The sequence below is a fragment of the Oncorhynchus masou genome, chromosome 20, assembly GCF_036934945.1.
Source record: "Oncorhynchus masou masou isolate Uvic2021 chromosome 20, UVic_Omas_1.1, whole genome shotgun sequence".
Taxonomy (NCBI): domain Eukaryota; kingdom Metazoa; phylum Chordata; class Actinopteri; order Salmoniformes; family Salmonidae; genus Oncorhynchus; species Oncorhynchus masou.
Genome location: NC_088231.1, coordinates 14,797,935 through 14,818,976, shown reverse-complemented (window position 1 = coordinate 14,818,976; position 21,042 = coordinate 14,797,935). Strand labels below are relative to the sequence as shown.

General features: G+C 42.4%; 1 protein-coding gene across 1 annotated transcript in view; it reads left to right on the top strand.

The window, feature by feature from the left end:
* lsm6 (LSM6 homolog, U6 small nuclear RNA and mRNA degradation associated) overlaps positions 1 to 1,460 on the top strand; it is a 2,018-nt gene extending 558 nt beyond the window's left edge. The window contains exons 2-4 of the mRNA XM_064926465.1: positions 1 to 56; positions 470 to 583; positions 1,258 to 1,460. The exon at positions 1 to 56 is cut by the window's left edge and continues 42 nt beyond it. Coding sequence (XP_064782537.1) covers positions 1 to 56; positions 470 to 583; positions 1,258 to 1,292 — 205 coding nt within the window. The 3' untranslated portion in view covers positions 1,293 to 1,460. The remainder of the gene's footprint in view (positions 57 to 469; positions 584 to 1,257) is intronic.
* The last annotated feature ends 19,582 nt before the right edge of the window (positions 1,461 to 21,042 follow it).

Here is a 21,042-nt window from a genome sequence, read left to right as displayed (position 1 = left end):
GCAGATCATTGGCAGACCAGTTGTGGTTAAGCTCAACTCTGGAGTGGATTACAGAGGTATCACCGCACCTTCTATAAGTCATGTGATATTTCTAGACTGCCTGTTAACCAAGAACTGCATTTTATTTGTCACATGCGCCAAATACAATTGGTGTAGACTTTACTGTGACACTCTTGCTTAGAAGCCCTTCCCAACAATGCAGAATTAAATAATACAAGAATAACACCATGCAGAGAGTACCAGAACAATGTGCAGAGGTTTGAGGTAGATATGTACATGAAGGCGGTAAATTAACTAGGCATCAGGATCGATAATAAGAGTAGCAGCAAATGTTTGTTTGCTGTGTTTGTTTGTGTTCCAGTACTATTGGTGCTATCCTTACTCCAAACAGAATGCATTTGACTTCTATGCCTGATCTGATGTTTAAAGATGCATTGCCCATTGACATTAGTTTGTGCCTTTTCTATAGGTGTCCTAGCCTGTCTGGATGGCTATATGAACATTGCAGTGGAGCAGACAGAGGAGTATGTCAATGGCCAGCTGAAGAACAAGTATGGTGATGCCTTCCTGAGAGGAAACAATGGTAAGAGCTCCAGAACCAGGCACTAGCTTCTAACTACTTGGTGGCACTTGTGTAGAAGTCAACAGGATATTGAATAGCTATGGAGACTGGTATATTACTCCTTCCCATTTATTTTAGTAAGTACTTATTATTGATTGCCGATTTCACATGCTAGTCGAACGCGGCATTTCACATGCTAGTCGAGCAGGTCGGAAATGTCAGTTTCCTAGTTCCGACGAGCACGTCAACACGGCATGTGTATAACTTCAACCAGTTAGCAGGTCGGAAATGTCAGTTTCCTAGTTCCGACGAGCACGTGAACGCGGCATGTGTATAACTTCAACCAGTTAGCAGGTCGGAAATGTCAGTTTCCTAGTTCCGACGAGCACGTGAACACTGCAGATATGACTCGTAAATAACTGAGACTTTCCGATATATGACGTTGCCACAGACAGCAGGATGTACCGTAGATATTGCAAGATGAGCACGATACAAGATCTTGCACTCGCAAAAAATCTGAGTATCTTCATGGGTGGTGACAACAGCAGAGAAGTTTAGCCTCGCGCTTCACCCTGTTAGTAGTTACGGAAGTCAGCGCGATATCTCGCATAGTATTATCTGGTTTTGTATCTGCATGCCATTTTAAGTTTTCACCTTTCTTGTCTGTACTAATTATTTCCTATTTCCTTCCTTAGTGTTATACATCAGCACCCAGAAGAGGAAGATGTGATGCAGAGGCTTTGTCCCTTTTTTAAATTTTTATTATCCCGGACGTTGTTCCAGTTGATTATGTTATATGAGAACATTGTTTTTCGTATTGTTTAATGTCTCTGAGCTGAAGAGTGTTTAGTTTTTTGTAAAAAGGAGAACAATCCAATACATGTTTTTGGAAGTTTAATTTTGTTCCTAGAGTCTGTTTTTCCCCACCTAAATTTAGAGCAGAAGCTTACCTTTCTGTTGTCTAATGATGACACTAACATAATTGTAAAAGATTATGCACATATATTGTATACTTATATATTGAAGTATCAGTATATAGTACATCTGTATACTCCCCTACTTGAGTTTTGAAGTGTTTTCATTTTATATTGAAGGAATATAGACTTTCCTTCCTTGGTTCCTTACTGACCTGTGGAGGCTGGTTGAACATGAGCAGTGATTCTTCTAGATAATATTCTCCAGTCAGTCCTATATGATGACGAAGCTTAAAGCCATACTGATGGGGTGTATTTCTGCTTCAATCTAGTAATTATTTCACTGTGTCCTCTTGAGCCCTGCCAGCTTCCAGTAACATAGAAACCATATAAAGCACTGGGCACATGATACGGCAAGGCATTCATTCACAATACAACTTATGTCTCATTCTCCTTCAATGTTATCAGACAGATTATACAGGATACACTGACCTGAAGGGCTGCATTCATCACTATCAGTCTATACGGTGCATGATAAGTCATAATCATGATTGGTTTAATGTGTGGGTGGAGTCTGAGCATGGATAATTGACTTCTGGCATTTTTCAATTACCAATCAAAACCAGCCATTATGGAGAAACAAAACAGTGATGCCTGTCCACAAATGGTCCCTCCTGAAGGCTATGTCAGATTCTATTAACATGTAAACAGATCTGTCATAGTAGCTGCCCATTTGCCTCTGGTAGTGGATAGATGGTTAATGGGAGGTGTGATTACTGAATGTGATACAGCCTGTTGGTGTTCTGTCTAGTGTGGCAGGTGATTGGATTGCACACACAAAGTATCTCTCTTTCAGCACACCCACACACAGGTTTCTTTACTCCTCAAACACATGAACCCCACATAACTACAAGATGGATAGATGCTTTTGTTCTCAATAAGTTGTCTCTTTACCCTCCCCTCAGTTGATTCCCGCTGCCTACCTCCTGAAACACCATGCACAACGTGTGCAAAGATGTGGATGTTTAACCCATTTAGGTCATCTGTACTAGTAATTTAGCCAATGTGTTCAAGCCAAAACGTAACGTCATTATGCTGAGAAGAACGTAATGAATATATGATTCATTAGGATTCAACTGCTTGTGGTGGTTTGGGGGGAGGGAGCCTTTGCAGGGCCTTGTTTTCCACCCTATACATGCGCACTCTGGCCTCTACTAGGAGACAAAAGGCTGCCAAGGTCAGGTCTGACTTCAGGATGAAGGACGCATTATTGATCAAACTCTCTCCGCCGAGCCGCGACTGGAGCGAGTGAGAGGGGAGAGACGGGCTCGCTGCAGATCACACAGACACACACACACACACACTGATACAGACACACACACTCTTTCACGCACACACACATTGACACAGACACGCGTAGAATCATTATGGCAGCTAGCGAGGTTAGCGCAGGCAAATATTTACCTAGTGGAATCATAACGGAGCTGCTGGCTGTGCGGCCTCGCAGGAAGCCCAATTAATCCTGTTCACAGTAATGACCTGGTGGCAGACCTCACGCTATTGTACTGCTATTGGCCCGGACTGTTCAGACACACACTCCCGAGTACGCTGCCCTAACGCAGTGTATGTGTTAGCAGTGTGTGTGCATGTGTCTAGCAGTGTGTGTCTGGGAGTATATATGTACATGTATTGGTTTCAGGCAGTCTACTTTTGCAACTGCACATTTCCCTTTGTAACCCCTAGAATAAAGAGTTGAACGATAACATGTCAGTCCTCTCTCAGTGTGGGTCTGCATTGGGGTTTTGTATCAAACACACCTATTCTCTCCACCTTGCCTATCAAAGGGTGCTGCAGCTGTGAACACACACACACTCTCTCTGTCACACTCTTTCTCTGTCACTCTCTCTGTCACTCTCTCTCTGTCACTCTATCACACTAACCTTGTTACTGAGGAGCCATTAGAGGACTCAAAGTCTTCCAGCACCACCAGCTGCCAAAGCCTATAACTACATGAGAGAGAGAGAGAAAGAGACAGGGCGATAGCATGACCCTGACTGATCACACTGCAGCACTGTCTATCGTCAGGATCAAATAGACGAGGACAACCATAGAAACCCATAAGGATAACCTGGTATCACTTTGTTCAGGTTATGCTGCCTGGATACTTGTCCTCAAATTGGGCAAGGAGGTGTTAGTGACTTTTCACATTTCATGTGTTGTTCATGTTTTTGTTTGCAACATTTGTGGATGTCAGAATTGGAGGCCTGTTTTGTTTTGTTGATGTCGTAAAAATGACAATGTATGATTTAAATACTGCACACAACACCATCAAGGTGAGAATGTGTTTGTGTGTATAAACATATATATATATATATATATATATATATATATAAAACCCTAAGGCATGGAAAAGGGATCTGGGCTTTGTCCTGTGTGAACTTGACCTGTCTTTAACCACAATACCCCACCCACCCCCTCTGTCTTAACCCCTAACTGCCTGCCTGTCATGTGTAAATGATGACCACCTCCCGCACGGGGCCTCTCTCTCGTCTCCCATTCCACTCCAGGTTCAGGAGTCAAAGGTTAATGGTTACACTTGAACAAACACCTCAGATCCAGTTTCCAAGTTCAGGGAAAATGCAGTCATTATACAGGCTGTTTAAAGTGTGTTAGTGTTGGTCAACCATACTTGCTGAAGGCCATGCTCTTCCCAACATGCTGTTTGTTTATAAAATCAAATAGTTCACGTAAATGTTTGACACACTAATGGTGGTTTAGAATGCAATAGTGTGTTAGCAATACACATTTTCACAACACAATGTTAAACCTTAATATTTATTACATGAGAAAGTCCACTCCAAAAGCAGACACCAAACTCAAGTACTTCAGCACACCAAACTCAAGTTCCAGTAGTGTTTTGATTCTGATTGAGTCGGAGGCTGAGACCCTGGACCTGCCACCCCAAACCTCTTAATTTAGCCCGGCAGCGAGCATAGCCATACACACAGTCGACCTTGGTCAGGAATGTGAACTCTGACCTTCTTATCTGAAAGGAGCTATTCCAAGCCCCAGGGCATGGGTGCTGTGATTTATCTTGGCCCCAAATGGCAACAGTTTGAAGCTGGTCTAAGCAGGGTGAGGAGGGTGAGGAGAGAAGGTACCCTTCGGAAGAAGGCCATGGGGCATATACCCACAATGCACTACACTGACATACATGCTCCCACTGTTGTAAACCCTAAAGAGCCTACAGGACACAGACTACTGTTAGTCCATATATGGTAGTAATCAAATTGTGTTGTGCTATGCGCCAAACGGTAAACAAAGTCTATGTCTTGAGTTGTGACCCACCATCTGGGAGACACATATGTAGCCCACTGCCCTGCTGGTGAGAATCAGACACCATTGGGCCATGTGTAGGGTTAGGGTTAGAGTCAGACACCATGTGTAGGGTTAGAGTCAGATACCATGTGTAGGGTTAGAGTCAGACACCATGTGTTGGGTTAGAGTCAGACACCATGTGTAGGGTTAGAGTCCGACACCATGTGTAGGGTTAGAGTCAGACACCATGTGTAGGGTTAGAGTCAGACACCATGTGTAGGGTTAGAGTCAGACACCATATGTAGGTTTAGAGTCAGACACCATATGTAGGTAGGGTTAGAGTCAGACACCATGTGTAGGGATAGAGTCAGACACCATGGTTAGGGTTAGAGTCAGACACCATGTCTAGGTGTAGGGTTAGAGTCAGACACCATGTGTAGGGTTAGAGCCAGACACCATGGTTAGGGTTAGAGTCAGACACCATGCCTAGGTTTAGGGTTAGAGTCAGACACCATGTGTAGGGTTAGAGTCAGACTCCATGTGTAGGGTTAGAGTCAGACACCATGTATAGGGTTAGAGTCAGACACCATGCCTAGGTTTAGGGTTAGAGTCAGACACCATGGTTAGGGTTAGAGCATGTGTAGGGTTAGAGTCAGACACCATGCCTAGGTTTAGGGTTAGAGTCAGACACCATCAGACACCATGTGTAGGGTTAGAGTCAGACACCATGGTTAGGGTTAGAGTCAGACACCATGTATAGGGTTAGAGTCAGACACCATGCCTAGGTTTAGGGTTAGAGTCAGTCACCATGGTTAGGGTTAGAGTCAGACACCATGTATAGGGTTAGAGTCAGACACCATGCCTAGGTTTAGGGTTAGAGTCAGACACCATGGTTAGGGTTAGAGTCAGACACCATGCCTAGGTTTAGGGTTAGAGTCAGACACCATGGTTAGGGTTAGAGTCAGACACCATGTAGGTGTAGGGTTAGAGTAGACACCATGGTTAGGGTTAGAGTCAGACACCATGCCATGGTTAGGTTTAGGTTTAGGGTTAGAGTCAGACACCATGTAGGTTAGGGTTAGAGTCAGACACCCAGTCAGACACCATGTGTAGGGTTGGAGTCAGACACACCATGGTTTAGGGTTAGAGTCAGACACCATGTAGAGTAGGGTTAGAGTCAGACACCATGTAGGGTTAGAGTCAGACACCATGCCTAGGTTTAGGGTTAGAGTCAGACACCATGGTTAGGGTTAGAGTCAGACACCATGTGTAGGGTTGGAGTTTAGGGTTAGAGTCAGACACCATGTGTAGGGTTAGAGCCAGACACCATGTGTAGGTTTAGAGTCAGACACCATGTATAGGGTTAGAGTCAGACACCATGCCTAGGTTTAGGGTTAGAGTCAGACACCATGGTTAGGGTTAGAGTCAGACACCATGGTTAGGGTTAGAGTCAGACACCATGTCTAGTCTACTATGTGTGTGTATGAACCTCTCATATGTGTGCTTAGACGTCATTAGACTGTCCTAACGAGCCTGAGTTAACGAGCTGCACCATGCCCTTCCCACGGAACTGGGACACACGGTGGTGGGGGGGTCAGTTAAGGCCTCGCACCACTGCACCTGGCCAGCCCACTTCCTTCTGCTCCGAGCACCACCCTGCGCAGCACCATTTAACATCCCCCCAAACCCACCAGTGTCCCTAGCTGTGCGTTCTGAGATTTCCATGAAACCCAAACTAACCCCACTTAACGGTACATCTGAGTAACAGTGGCGCAGTAGCCTTGTCAAACAGTACGCAGGTTATGTCTTCCTCTCCATTCTCCTCTTTCCATTTCGGGATACAACAGTACAATACATCCTGTTCTGTCCCCCACCAGTCTCTCCCGGTTGCATTTGGAGATTTGCAATTTGCATGAAACACAAACTAACCCTGCTCTCAGGCAATTAGCCTCCATTACAACACGCTTCGGCGTGCCAATTTGTCCGCCACCGAAGGTAATGCAGAGTGTCTCTGGCAAGATCCCAACATGGTAATGGAATTGTTTTTGTCTTTTGTTGTTCTTTCCCTACTTGAAGTAAACGGCTGTAGTGTGTGGTGTGTGTGTAGTGTGTGTGTGTGTAGTGTAGTGTGTGTGAGTGTGTCGGCTGTGTGGTGTCACTGGGTGAGCCGTCGAGGTAGAGGAGTTCAGGGGACATTGGCTGTGCGATCAGGAATCATTGGATGACCCTTGACCTCTGCTGGAGGGAGAGGCAAGATGGAGGGTTAACACTCACTCTCAGTATCTGAGCATTCTTTCTTTTACTTTCTCTATCAGTGTTCTTTTCAGGGTCTAATTTTGGAACCCAGCGTAGTCTTAGATCATTGTGAAACGACTCCCCTTCAGCGATCTGACTGCTTTCATGTTGAATAGTGGTCGTTTAATGGAACTGTACAGAACACGGGTTTCATTTCAAGGCCATGAGCCATTTAGATGAACACCCTCCTCCTCATTTGAATATATGATAAATGACTTTGCATATGACATATTTCTGTTTGATAAACAGTATAATGTCCCATCGAGTTACTTACTAATGGGATTGTTTGGAGACGTTATGATGCAATGCCTTAGAGAGCCTGTGAGCGTGTGTGTGTGTGAGAGAGAGAGAGAGAGAGAGAGAGAGAGAGAGAGAGAGAGAGAGAGAGAGAGAGAGAGAGAGAGAGAGAGAAAGAGAGAGAGAGAGTGTGTGTGTCTAGGTGGGCGGACGGACAGGTTAGAGTATGTGTGTGTGTGCCAGTGTGTGACACTGAGAGAAGCTCATCGGCCTGACTCAGTGCAGTCTGCGCAGCTCAGAGAGAAGCTGTGATATTGCTCAAGGGTAAACCCAGACTGAAGAGTTATGACTTCAGCCCATCTCCGGCCATCAGGGAGGTCAAGCATGCCACATACACACACACACACACACACGCGTTTTGCTCTCTGGACTCGTGCCAGTCCCAGAGCCAGGGCACTGTCATAAACACAATTAAAGGCTCTCAGACCTGGGCCGACGCTGGGTCCCTCATCCCTCCACTCTCTCCCTGTGTCACTGCCTATTACAGGGACAGCAAGGCAGGATGTGTGTGTGTGTGTGTGTGTGTGTGTGTGTGTGTGTGTGTGTGTGTGTGTGTGTGTGTGTGTGTGTGTGTGTGTGTGTGTGTGTGTGTGTGTGTGTGTGTGTGTGTGTGTGTGCGTGCGTGCGTGCGTGCGTGCGTGCGTGTGTGTATGTATGTATGTGTGTGTGCGCACCAGGCAGGGAGGCAGAGGCACCTATCAGATAAAGATATGATTCCAATAAACCAAAACAAGAGGTTGTTAAATTCAATGTGACTCCCACCCAGGTTGGGGCACTTATGTTGTTTTTACTGGTGTGTCACTTTGAGAGCTTTAACGAGCGTCAGAGGAGCGGAGAAGGGGTTGCTGGGTCCGATATCACCTAGGCCCCGTTCCAAATGGTCTCTAGTCCCTACATAGTGCACAACTTTTGACCAAACCCCTTGGGCCCCGGTCAAAAGCGCTGGTCAGAAGTAGTGCACTATAAAGGGAATATGGTGCCATTTGGGATGCAGACGAGTCAGACTGGAGGACAAGGACCTGCCAGGGACGGACCAATAGGGACAGGAGACACCAGTTTTACAGGAAACACACACAGGTAACACCCCCAGCCCAGGACGCTTGATAGACTTTTATAAACTGTCTGCCACTCTAGAAGTGAAGGGCCTGAGACGTTTAGGTATCATACATTACAAGCTATTATATCGCTGCTGTGAAATCTAAGCTGACGTCACCTTAACTAATGCAAGGCTATATCACCTGAATACGTTAATGTAGGAGGCCTCACTCTATTGTTAGCTTGTAAGTTTGACATCAAGTTAAAACTGTCATGTGAGGTTATGTACGTCCACACATCCCATTACTTGGATGATTCAAAGTCCTTCACCTCTTGATTGCTGTGTTGCTGACTGGCCACTCTGTTCAAAACTAAGGCCCTTCTGCCATCTTGTGGTGAATGTTGGTACTACCACCAGTTACTATTGGCGTCACTGGCGTGCCTGCTGGGCTCCACGGACCCTCTTGTTCCATTTTAATTGACCTGGATCTGTTCCTTTCCTCTGCTGTAAAGAAAGAGGTGCCTGGAGACTGAGAATCCTGTCAGCTCGGCCCACAGCAATTCCCACAGCCCAAAACTGGACCCCCCCAGGGGAATTAATCATTTACAAGACCTGGGTGCTACAATGTTTCACAATGAATAATTAACAAAAATATGCATTTCAGATAGATAATAGAGTTGGGAGTTTGTATATATTTCAATGTAACTGTACTGTAAATTCCTTAAAGATAACACTTTTGCATATATTTGAGCTGGCTTATACACGGGTTATGTGTAAAGACTAATTTTTGAACAAAGAAACTGTCAAATATACATTTGAATATTTCACACTGCATATTTCACAGTGGTTAAACATAGAGAATGAGCGGTATATTTTTGTGAGAACTAGAAACTAGAACAAATGGGAGACATGCTCTTTTGAGCACGAAACAAAAAGGAAAGGCAACTTCCATCTGATATATATATTAATGTGGTCTGTCTAGGCCTTGGGATTTGCATGTGAACGAGTTCTGTTCACATGGTTATTAATGCAACGCAATCAATATTCTAAATCATTTAACAGAGACCTTTCAATCATACCATCTTGGTTTATAGATTAGAAAATGACTTAGCCATTTTCAAAACACAGCCAGACATCAAAACATTGTATTTAATAAATCATACAGCTGACTTTAGTCTAACAGAAAAACGGTGTATTTCTATCGAAGTAGATACATATAGTAGATAACATATTTCCTCAATACATTGACTATGGGTTTAATACTGAGAGAGCGTATCATTGCATACCTGAACAACCTCACCTGTAAATACCTACAACAACAGACAACTCTTCCACACTATCCACATCTGCATACTATTTAAAACAAAGTATTGGGCATGTTCTAAATGATATGCTAATGTTGACATCAGAACATTCCACTTGGTTCTTCTGGTTCTTCCTCTAGTCTATAGCTTGTCCATGTATAGCTATGATTCACATGTTATAATGAACAGTGGTGGAAAAAGTACTCAGTTGTCATACTTGAGTAAAAGTAAAGATACCTTAATAGAAAATGACTCAAGTAAAAGTGAAAGTCACCCAGTAAAATACTACTTGAGTAAAAGTCTAAAAGCATTTGGTTTTAAAAATACTTAAGTATCAAAAGTAAATGGAATTGCTAAAATGTAAAAAGTAGAAGTATAAATCATTTCAAATTCCTTATATGAAGCAAACCAGATGGCACAATTTAATGTTATATTTATTGACGGATAGCCAGGGGCACACTCAAACACTCAGACATCATTTACAAAGAAAACATTTGTGTTTAGTGAGCTCGCCAGATCAGAGGCAGTAGGGATGACCAGGGATGTTCTCTTGATAAGTGTGTGAATTTAACCATTTTCCTGTTAAAATATAACAAGTACTTTTGGGTGTCAGGGAAAAAATATGGAGTAAAAAGTACATAATTTTCTTTAGGAATGTAGTGGAGTGAAAGTAAAAGTTGCCAAAAATATAAATACTAAAGTAAAGTACAGATACCTCAAAAACTACTTACAGTTTTTTTCGATTGCTTAACGACCGTGGACACAACTGGAGTCACATGTGCAAAACTCTAACTACAGTCTGCACAGCAGCAGTTCATGTGGACCAAACTCTAGTTCGTTTTTCATTGCTTGAACACAGTTTTCAAAACTCTACACACTTCTCCCATGACTTTAACCACAACCTGCACAACACTGTGGATTTACAGCACTTTGTTCAAATGCTAACACACTGCTGTCAAAACTGTGAATCACACATTCAAAACGGAATAGATTTCAGCCTTGTGCCTTTCAAACACTGCTGATTGCAATTTCAGCTGAAAGGCTAAGCAGGTGTCTTGTTTTAGATTTGTTAGTGAACACACACACATATTACAGTGTATATAGGTAGAGCTCAGAAAGACTCATTTTGGAAATGGAACAAGGAAGATGGGTTCGTGGAGGGAGAAGGGTGGCAGGGAGAGGGCGGATGTGTGGAGGAAGACAAAGAAGACAAAGAGCTGTTATTTCAGATGAAATAAGGGCTACACTTATAGACCATGTTGTGAATCATGGTCTCTCATTGAGAGAGGCAGGGTTGAGGGTGCAACCCAATCTGCAAAGATCCACAGTGGCATCTGTAATGCGAATTTTCCATCATACAAACAGGTGAGAGTTACAGCCTTACAGTAAATGAAAACATTACAGGAATCTATTTTGTATTGCAATTATAGAATACTTACACAGTAAGTTCAACTGTAAAATATATTTTTACAACAGGACCCAAAGGCTGCCCCCAACAGGGGGAAGAGGAAAAATATTTTCAGATGCGCAGGAAAATGCTATTGTTGACATGGTTGTTGTCAACAATGCAATAAAACTGCGGGAGATTCAAGATAGAGTGCTGGCTGATAATGATATATTTGAAAATGTTAATTTTGTCAGCACAACAACTATTGCTCGAGTCCTAAAGAAACACCAAGTTACAATGAAACAGTTATACACTGTACCGTTCGAGAGAAACAGTGAACGGGTAAAAGAGCAAAGATACCAATATGTCCAGGTAAGACGTCTGAGATTACGTACACAGCTATACAAAATATTTACAGTAAAAAAAAACACTAGCATTTCTACAGTAAAACTGTGCACTTACTGTTTTTCAGAGAGTAATGGAGGTGGAAGCACTGGAAAGACCACATTCATTTGTATTTATCGATGAAGCTGGATTTAACCTTGCCAAAACACAGTGCAGAGGAAGGAATGTTATAGGTCAAAGGGCCACTGTGGAGGTTCCAGGCCAAAGGGGGGGAAATATCACCATGTGTGCTGCAATGGCCAATGATGGTTTGCTTCTCAACACACCACTCATTGGCCCATACAACACAGAAAGGCTTATAGCTTTCCTAGAACAGCTCTATGCTCAGCTAGTGCCAGCAGAACAGGGGGAGCCAGTAAGAAACCCCCAAGTTTTTGTCATAGTTTGCGATAACGTTGCTTTTCACCACTATGCAGCTGTCACAGATTGGTTTGCAGCACATCACAGATTTATGGTTTTGTACCTGCCTGCATATTCACCCTTCCTCAACCCAATGTGGTCACCACCCACATGACCAAATGTCTCTTTTGGAAGCCATGCGTGCCGGATGTGAGGACACGAGTCTAGAGGACTGCCAGGGATGGATAAGGCACTCCAGAAGGTTCTTCCCCAGGTGCATGGCAAGAGAAAACTTTAGATGTGATGTTGAAGAAAACCTGTGGCCTGATGCTAGAGAGAGGCAGGATTAGCCCCTCAATTATTTGTTCGAATTACAGTATGTACTTTTAGTTTCTACCTTTTTTCTCATTACTGTAATTCCGTAAATTACTACAGACTATTGAAGCAAACTGCTAATTTTCATTTACCTTAAAGAATTGTTATGTTCTAAAAAATGTAATAAATCATGTGAAAGAATGTCACTCTTTTCATTGAAGAAAATATTACTTTGTATGAAGTCACTGAAATTGTTCAAACTGTAAACATGAAAAGTTTGTATTTTCTGTATTGGTGTTTGATGCTAGTGTTTTTACTCTCAGTGTGTTCTGAGTGACAGTGTGTGTTATCTCAGTGAGGGTTGTGCATAGTGTTTGGCTGCACTGAGCGTGTTTTGAGCCATGTGTTAAGAGTTGTGTTGCTTGGAATGAGTTTTGCAGGTGATGTGAACTGTTTAGCTCAGGTGACTGTTGGTAGTGCAGACTGTAGTTAGAGTTTTGCACATGTGACTCCAGTTGTGCCCACTGTCGTTTCGCAATCGAAAAAAACTGTAATTAGTACTTTAAAGTATTTTTACTTAAGTACTTTGCACCACTGATAATGAATCACAACTTGTCCATGTATAGAAACAGTATGAATCATAAGTCCCTGTAATGAATCACAACTTATCCATGTATAGAAACAGTATGAATCACACCTTCCTGTAATGAATCACAACTTATCCATGTATAGAAACAGTATGAATCATAAGTCCCTGTAATGAATCACAACTTATCCATGTATAGAAACAGTATGAATCACACCTTCCTGTAATGAATCACAACTTATCCATGTATAGAAACAGTAAGTCCCTGTAATGAATCACAACTTATCCATGTATAGAAACAGTATGAATCATAAGTCCCTGTAATGAATCACAACTTATCCATGTATAGAAACAGTATGAATAACAAGTTCCTGTAATGAATCACAACTTATCCATGTATAGAAACAGTATGAATCATAAGTCCCTGTAATGAATCACAACTTATCCATGAATCACAACTTATCCATGTATATAGAACTTATCCATGTATAGAAACAGTATGAATCATAAGTCCCTGTAATGAATCACAACTTATCCATGTATAGAAACAGTATGAATCACACGTTCCTGTAATGAATCACAACTTATCCATGTATAGAAACAGTATGAATCATAAGTCCCTGTAATGAATCACAACTTATCCATGTATAGAAACAGTATGAATCACACCTTCCTGTAATGAATCACAACTTATCCATGTATAGAAACAGTATGAATCACACCTTCCTGTAATGAATCACAACTTATCCATGTATAGAAACAGTATGAATCATAAGTCCCTGTAATGAATCACAACTTATCCATGTATAGAAACAGTATGAATCACACCTTCCTGTAATGAATCACAACTTATCCATGTATGGTTATGAATCACACCTTCCTATACTGTAATAAATCACAACATCTACCTGCATACTGTAGTTATTAATCACAAGCGACCAGCCTGTTGTTAGGACACATGGTGACTCATCAAATGGTTCACAAACTTCACATTAAAACCCCTGGTGATAATTGTACAGCCTCCTGCCCCTCTGGGAGGGTGATGGAATATGTTGTGGAAAAAAACACCCAGTTTTCAAAACTCAACCCCCATGATGACTGAGTCAGAGGGAATCCTATTTTAGGTGACGAGGAGGTGGCAGGGGGAGGAGGAGGAGGGGTAGAGGTGTGAGAGAGAAAGTGTGTGTATTTGTGTCCTAATTAAGCGTGGCTGGCTTCTTGGACCGGGGGGAGACGGAACCAAAACCTCACAGCCGTTAAATCAGGACAATGCTTTTTGTGTCACTGGAGTTAGCATTACCTTCCATTCCTCCCCCTCTTCTCACCCCTCCTCACCCTCTCCTCACCCCTTCCTCCCAGTCTCTCACAGCTACCATATAGTTTTAGGCTCCTAAAATAAATGATGCCTCCCTGGGTGCATGGCCAAGGCCAGGCGAGTTGGCAGGGCCTGCCCAGCCTCCTTAGAGTCCTGAGGTTGTGTGATATTCAGTCACTTACATGCCCTCTAGTGGTGCTGTGTGGTACTGGTCTCTCCACCAAGCAACACACCAGCATTGAGGCTTTATTCTGCTGAGGTTTACGCTGTGTGGAAAGGTCAGTGCATGAGAAAGAAATACCTGGCTTCACAACTTGTTGTCTCTCAGTGTCATGCTTAATATGCATTGAGATCATTATCATCATAGTCATATTTACCCATTATCATCGTATTACCATCCCATTATCACTGCATACATTATCATACCATTATCCTCACAAAAGCATACCCATTATCATCACATTATCGTGACGTATGCATATCCATTATCATCATATTATCGTCACATTATTGTGACATACGCATACGCATACCCATCATCATTACATTATCATCACAAACACAAATCCATTATCATCACATTATCATCACATACACATAGCCATTATTATCATATTTCTGAGTATATCTGCAGTTAGAACATTGACAATCCCGGTCAGAAAAGCCTGTGAGTTTGGTCGACTAATGTACACACTGTACACTTCCAGTAAGTTCCACCCAGACATAAAAACAGTGTTAAACTTCCCCTCTGCCCTCCTCCTGCTCTCCTCCTCTTGCCCTCCTCTCGTCTACCAGGCCTGGCTGTTTGGCTCCTGTCCAGGGCCCAGTAGAGTAAACACACTGTGAGTCCATGCTGCCTGGGAGGCCTCTCTCTCTCTGTCTAAACATGGCTGTCCACTCTGAAACTGAGACAGGTCACAGGGGGGAGGAGGGGGAGGAATACCCCCCCCCCCCCTAACCCCAACTCCTACACACCCTACCCATCCATCCTCAGGCCCAGGATGGGGTGAGTGCGGTGGTTGAAGCCCCAGGAGAGACCTGTGCTGGGGTTGGAAAGTCCCACCAGAGTCGCCTGGAGCTGGGGACACCCCACACGACAGCCCCAGGCATGGCCCTGGGCAGGGCCTCCTAAGGAGAACACAGCCACCAGAGGGGCCACCTGGGTGGGTTGTAGGAGACGGGGGGAGGAACTGCTCTGGTGCAGTGTTCTAACAACAGTGCATATGAGGGTAGACTCACAGATGGACACACTTGAAGACGCTCTCACAGAGATACACATGTAAACATGCAATGCACACATAGTTGAAAATGCCTAAACATGCCTTTGAACACACACATGCAGTACATACACGTATGAAAAAGTCTGTCCACATGCAAGTACACAGAAACACACTACAACACACTCAAGAACAAGTTCTCTCCAGAGCACTTTTCACTGTTTCAGGGCTGCCTGTAGCAGATCAGGTGGCTGGGAGGCAAAGTGGTTCAGTAGTATTCATTTGACATACTCTAGGAGGCCCTATACATCTTTAATCCATTTCATTAGTTTCCCTGTCTCTTCCTTAACTGGTCCAGCCGCCTCCGACAGAATTCATCAAATATATGCATTGCATCTCTTAGGACTATTCAGACACAATACACCTAATACATATTGAACAGAATAAATATTGTTTTCAAAGACAGAGGCGGTTATTGCAGTTCAGAGGATTCTAAGTTATTTCAATCGTGTGTCTGTGGATCTTTTATTGACTGAAGTGGAAAATATCATAAATAATTGGAGATTGTAGTTTGATGTATTTAGAAATAAATACATGTAGTTTGTTGTCTGGTATTAAAAGCTTCAGGGGTCTTTTTTGTTGTCAAATCGGATACTTTAAATGAATGCCTAGACCTACAACTAACATAATAATATAAATAGATATTTAAAATTGGCATTGATACTGTATACATTTTTCCTGCTGTTCTGAGTGCAGAACTTCCAAAAGAGGATGGGAGAGAAGTCGGTGATTATTGGTGGCATGTGCCGCTTGTAGCAGTTCTCTACGTATCCACTAGGGGTCAGGCATACACAGTACATTCAGCATCTAACACGCTCTAACTCCTGCTACTGGTGCAGGGAGAGAGAGTGAGGTCCACAAACCCAAAGTTTAATCAATTGGATCTGGTGCTATGAGGACATTGTATCAGCAAAATCTTCCCATCTAATTTCTTTGTAATCATTTTCAATGGCCTATCAAACCAATGGGCTATATTTAACAATAAGGCACGAGGGGGTGTGGTATATGGCAAACATACCAGTGGTGGAAAAAATACCCAATTTTCATACTTGAGTAAAAGTAAAGATACATTAAAAGAAAATGACTCAAGTATAAGTAAAAGTCACCTAGTAAAATACTACTTGAGTAAAAGTCTATAAGTATTTGGTTTTAAATGTACTTAAGTATCAAGAGTAAAAGTATATATTATTAAAAATCTTAAGCAAACCAGACGACACGATTTTCTTGTTTTTTAACTTTACGGATAGCCAGGGGCACAGTTCAACACTCAGACATCATTTACAAATGAAGCATGTGTGTTTAGTGAGTCTGTCAGATCAGAGGCAGTAGAGATGACCAGGGATGTTCTCTTGATAAGTGTGTGAATTAGACAATTTTCCTGTCCTGCTTAGCATTCAACATGTAACAAGTACTTTTGGGTGGAAAAGGAGTAAAAAAGTACATTATTTTCTTTAGGAAAGTGGTGGAGTAAAAGTAAAAGTAGTCAAAAATATAAATACTAATGCAAAGTACAGATACCCCCAAAAATGACGTAAGTAATTTTTAAAAGTATTTTTAATTAAGTACTTTACACCACTGCAATATACCACGGCTAAGGGCTGTTCTTAAGCACAACGCTACATGGAGTATCTGGATACAGCCCTTAACTGTGCTATATTGGCCATGTACTACAAACACCCGAGGTGCCTTATTGCGATTATAAACTGGCTGCCAACGTAAATAGAACAGTGAAAATAAAGGTTTTGTTATACGCATGGTATACGGTCTGATATACCACTGCTTTCAGCCAATCAGCATTCAGGGCTCCAACCACCCAGATTATAATTATAAATATATTTGAAATTATTTAAAATATAAACTGGTAAATTGCTTCATAACAAGGGAAATCAAACAACGTATTCAGAAAACAACCTTGTAGTAGATATGGTAAAGTCTGAATAACTAGTCAAAATAAGAAATGAAAGTGACCATAGTAAACCAATCATATGAGTCAGTCACCACGTTTACACACCAATATCCCCTTGTTGTTCGGTATACGCAAGTATTCTGTTTTTGAGATGACGCATATAAACATCATATCCCGTTTACAATTACCCGAAAAAAGGGGAATCTAGGTTATGAGAAACCTGGATAAGATGCTTGCAATATGCTGATCTTAGACGGGATACTGTGGCATGTAAACATCCTCTCCCGTTGACTGTTGTTTTTCACGACCTGCGCAGGCTCAGTTTCGCATGTCATGGGTGTTGTGTGATGATGATGTATCCATCTGATTGTCAAACAAAACACCTGAAAAAGTAGCCTACCTGCGCAGATCGATCCACCATAATAATTCCATAATATTTTGCTAATACTCTGCACTGGAGGACCCTATAGCCTTCTGGCTACTGTCACCCCTACATTTCCCACATTTGGTAGGCCATGTTATAATTTCCCACATTTGGTAGGCCATGTTATAATTTCCCACATTTGGTAGGCCATGTTATAATTTCCCACACTTGGTAGGCCATGTTATAATTTCCCACATTTGGTAGGTCATGTTATAATTTCCCACATTTGGTAGGCCATGTTATAATTTCCCACATTTGGTAGGCCATGTTATCATTTCCCACATTTGGTAGGCCATGTTATAATTTCCCACATTTGGTAGGCCATGTTATCATTTCCCACATTTGGTAGGCCATGTTATAATTTCCCACATTTGGTAGGCCATGTTATAATTTCCCACATTTGGTAGGCCATGTTATAATTTCCCACATTTGGTAGGCCATGTTATAATTTCCCACATTTGGTAGGCCATGTTATAATTTCCCACATTTGGTAGGCCATGTTATCATTTCCCACATTTGGTAGGCCATGTTATAATTTCCCACATTTGGTAGGCCATGTTATAATTTCCCACATTTGGTAGGCCATGTTATAATTTCCCACATTTAGTAGGCCATGTTATAATTTCCCACATTTGGTAGGCCATGTTATAATTTCCCACATTTGGTAGGCCATGTTATAATTTCCCACATTTGGTAGGCCATTTTGTTTGTCAACTAGTAAGATACATGCAGCTTCTCTTCTGTCATAACTTGTTGCCCCAGAAGACTAAATAAAGTTGGGCTAACCAGAATAATGTCTTATATTAAGAGGACGAATGTGTTAGTCATCTTCTATTTAACACCAGTAAAGTTGTCTGTTTCGGGGAGAAAACGCAACAACTCAAATACAGTGGAAAGATTGGTTACTGTGCAAAATGTCCAAAAGTCATCAGTTTGACCGATTTGAAGGAAATGAAAAGCTGAGAAAACAATCAAACACGTTTCTGATAAGACTTCAGTTGGTCTTGGGTGTATACTTTATGTGGTTGAAATACCGTCTGCTTGCATAACGGGGTCAAAGATAACACATTACAAGTGCATTCGCATTTTCTCAAGATGCTGAAAGAAAGAAATCATATTTCTCCACTCCTGTTATCGAGAGTAAATGTACATTTGTTGTTTTGTTTTACTGCTAGAAATGCATAATTCTGCAGAGTTAATAGTTAATAGTATACTACCACATGTGAGAGGTTATTCGTCCACAGTCAGTCTCCATAGTTCAGTTACTATTTCATTTAACCCATAAAAACTTAAATGAGGAATATTCTGTTTATTCATGGAGCGCGGTATCAAAGGTGTATGTAAACAGCTTATCCCGAAATAAGACCGTAAGCGGGATATAAGCTACTATCCAGAAGACATGTGCACATGTAAACGTGGTCATTTACATCTAAATACCAACTATCTTTAAACGATATCATAATCCATTGGTAACCCATGCATAACATCACTTGAGTGATTCAATGCATAAAAGTCAACTACGATGACTAGTTTTGCAGTGAGCTAAGCCGTTAGGTAGGCTCCTCTCTCAGAGGTGCACTCAGACGGCGATACAGAAACGACCTCTGGCTTCATAAGACACAGCAGCTGCATATTACAGTGTACACACCCTCGGCTTCTCCCAACACCGCGACGGTTAACACTACACAGACTATACATCAAGCAAGCAGTACATCAAGATCGATCTCGCTCAAATGCACCGCCCGTGCATCACACGCCTTACTAAAGGCCATTCTTCAACCTTTTAGATTCAGTAGAAGTGTGTGAACGATTTCAAGTGCTGCCGAATGCACCCGGAAGAACACAGAGGCACGTGTCAACAGGAAATCGAGAGAAAGAGAGAAAGAAAGAAAGAGGGGGAAAGGATGGGAAAGAGAGAAAGAGAAGGAAAGAGGGGGAAAGGATGGGAAAGAGAGAAAGAAAGAGGGGGAAAGGATGGGAAAGAAAGAGGGGGAAAGGATGGGAAAGAGAGAAAGTGAAAGAAAGAGGGGGAAAGGATGGGAAAGAGAGAAAGAAAGGATGGGAAAGAAAAAGAGGGGGAAAGGATGGGAAAGAGAAAGAAAAAGAAAAGAAAGAGGGGGAAAGGATGGGAAAGATGGGAAAGAGAAAGAAAGAAAGAGGGGGAAAGGATGGGAAGAGAGAAAGAGAAAGAAAGAGGGGGAAAGGATGGGAGAGAAAGAGAAAGAATGAGGGGGGGGAAAGGATGGGAAGAGAGAAGAGAAAGAAAAGGGGGAAAGGATGAGAAAGAAAGAGAAAAGAGAAAGAAAGATGGGGAAAGGATGAGAAAGAGAGAAAGGAGAAAGAAAGAGGGGGAAATGATGGGAAAGAGAGAAAGAGAAAGAAAGAGGGGGAAAGGATGAGAAAGAGAGAACGAGAAAGAAAGAGGGGGAAAGGATGGGAAAGAGAGAACGAGAAAGAAAGAGGGGGAAATGATGAGAAAGAGAGAAGAGAAAGAAAGAGGGGGAAATTATGAGAAAGAGAGAAAGAGAAAGAAAGAGGGGGAAAGGATGGGAAAGAAAGAGGGGGAAAGAGAAAAAGAAAGAGAAAGAAAGGGGGAAATGATGAGAAAGAGAGAAAGAGAAAGAAAGAGGGGGAAGGATGGGAAAGAGAGAAAGAGAAAGAAAGAGGGGGAAAGGATGGGAAAGAGAGAACCAGAAAGAAAGAGGGGGAAATGATGGGAAAGAGAGAAAGAGAAAGAAAGAGGGGGAAAGGATGGGAAAGAGAGAAAGAGAAAGAAAGAGGGGGAAAGGATGAGAAAGAGAGAAAGAGAAAGAAAGAGGGGGAAATGATGAGAAAGAGAGAAAGAGAAAGAAAGAGGGGGAAAGGATGAGAAAGAGAGAAAGAGGGGGGAAGGATGAGAAAGAGAAAGAAAGAGGGGGAAGGATGAGAAAGAGAGAAAGAGGGGGGAAGGATGAGAAAGAGAAAGAAAGAGGGGGAAGGATGAGAAAGAGAGAAAGAGGGGGAAGGATGAGAAAGAGAAAGGGGGAAGGATGAGAAAGAGAAGGAGAAAGAGGGGGAAAGGATGAGAAAGAGAGAAAGAGGGGGGAAGGATGAGAAAGAGAGAAAGAGGGGGGAAGGATGAGAAAGAGAGAAGGAGAAAGAAAGAGGGGGAAAGGATGAGAAAGAGAGAAGGAGAAAGAAAGAGGGGGAAAGGATGAGAAAGCGAGAAGGAGAGAGAAAGGAGGATAGAGAACTGCAGTAAACAATAGACCCACTCCTAAAACTAGAACAGGACTAAGAGGATCTGTGGCATTCCTCCAACGGGGAATATTCTCTCTCTCTATCCACCTCAGTCTTTCTAAATGAAGAGAAGGAGAAACTTT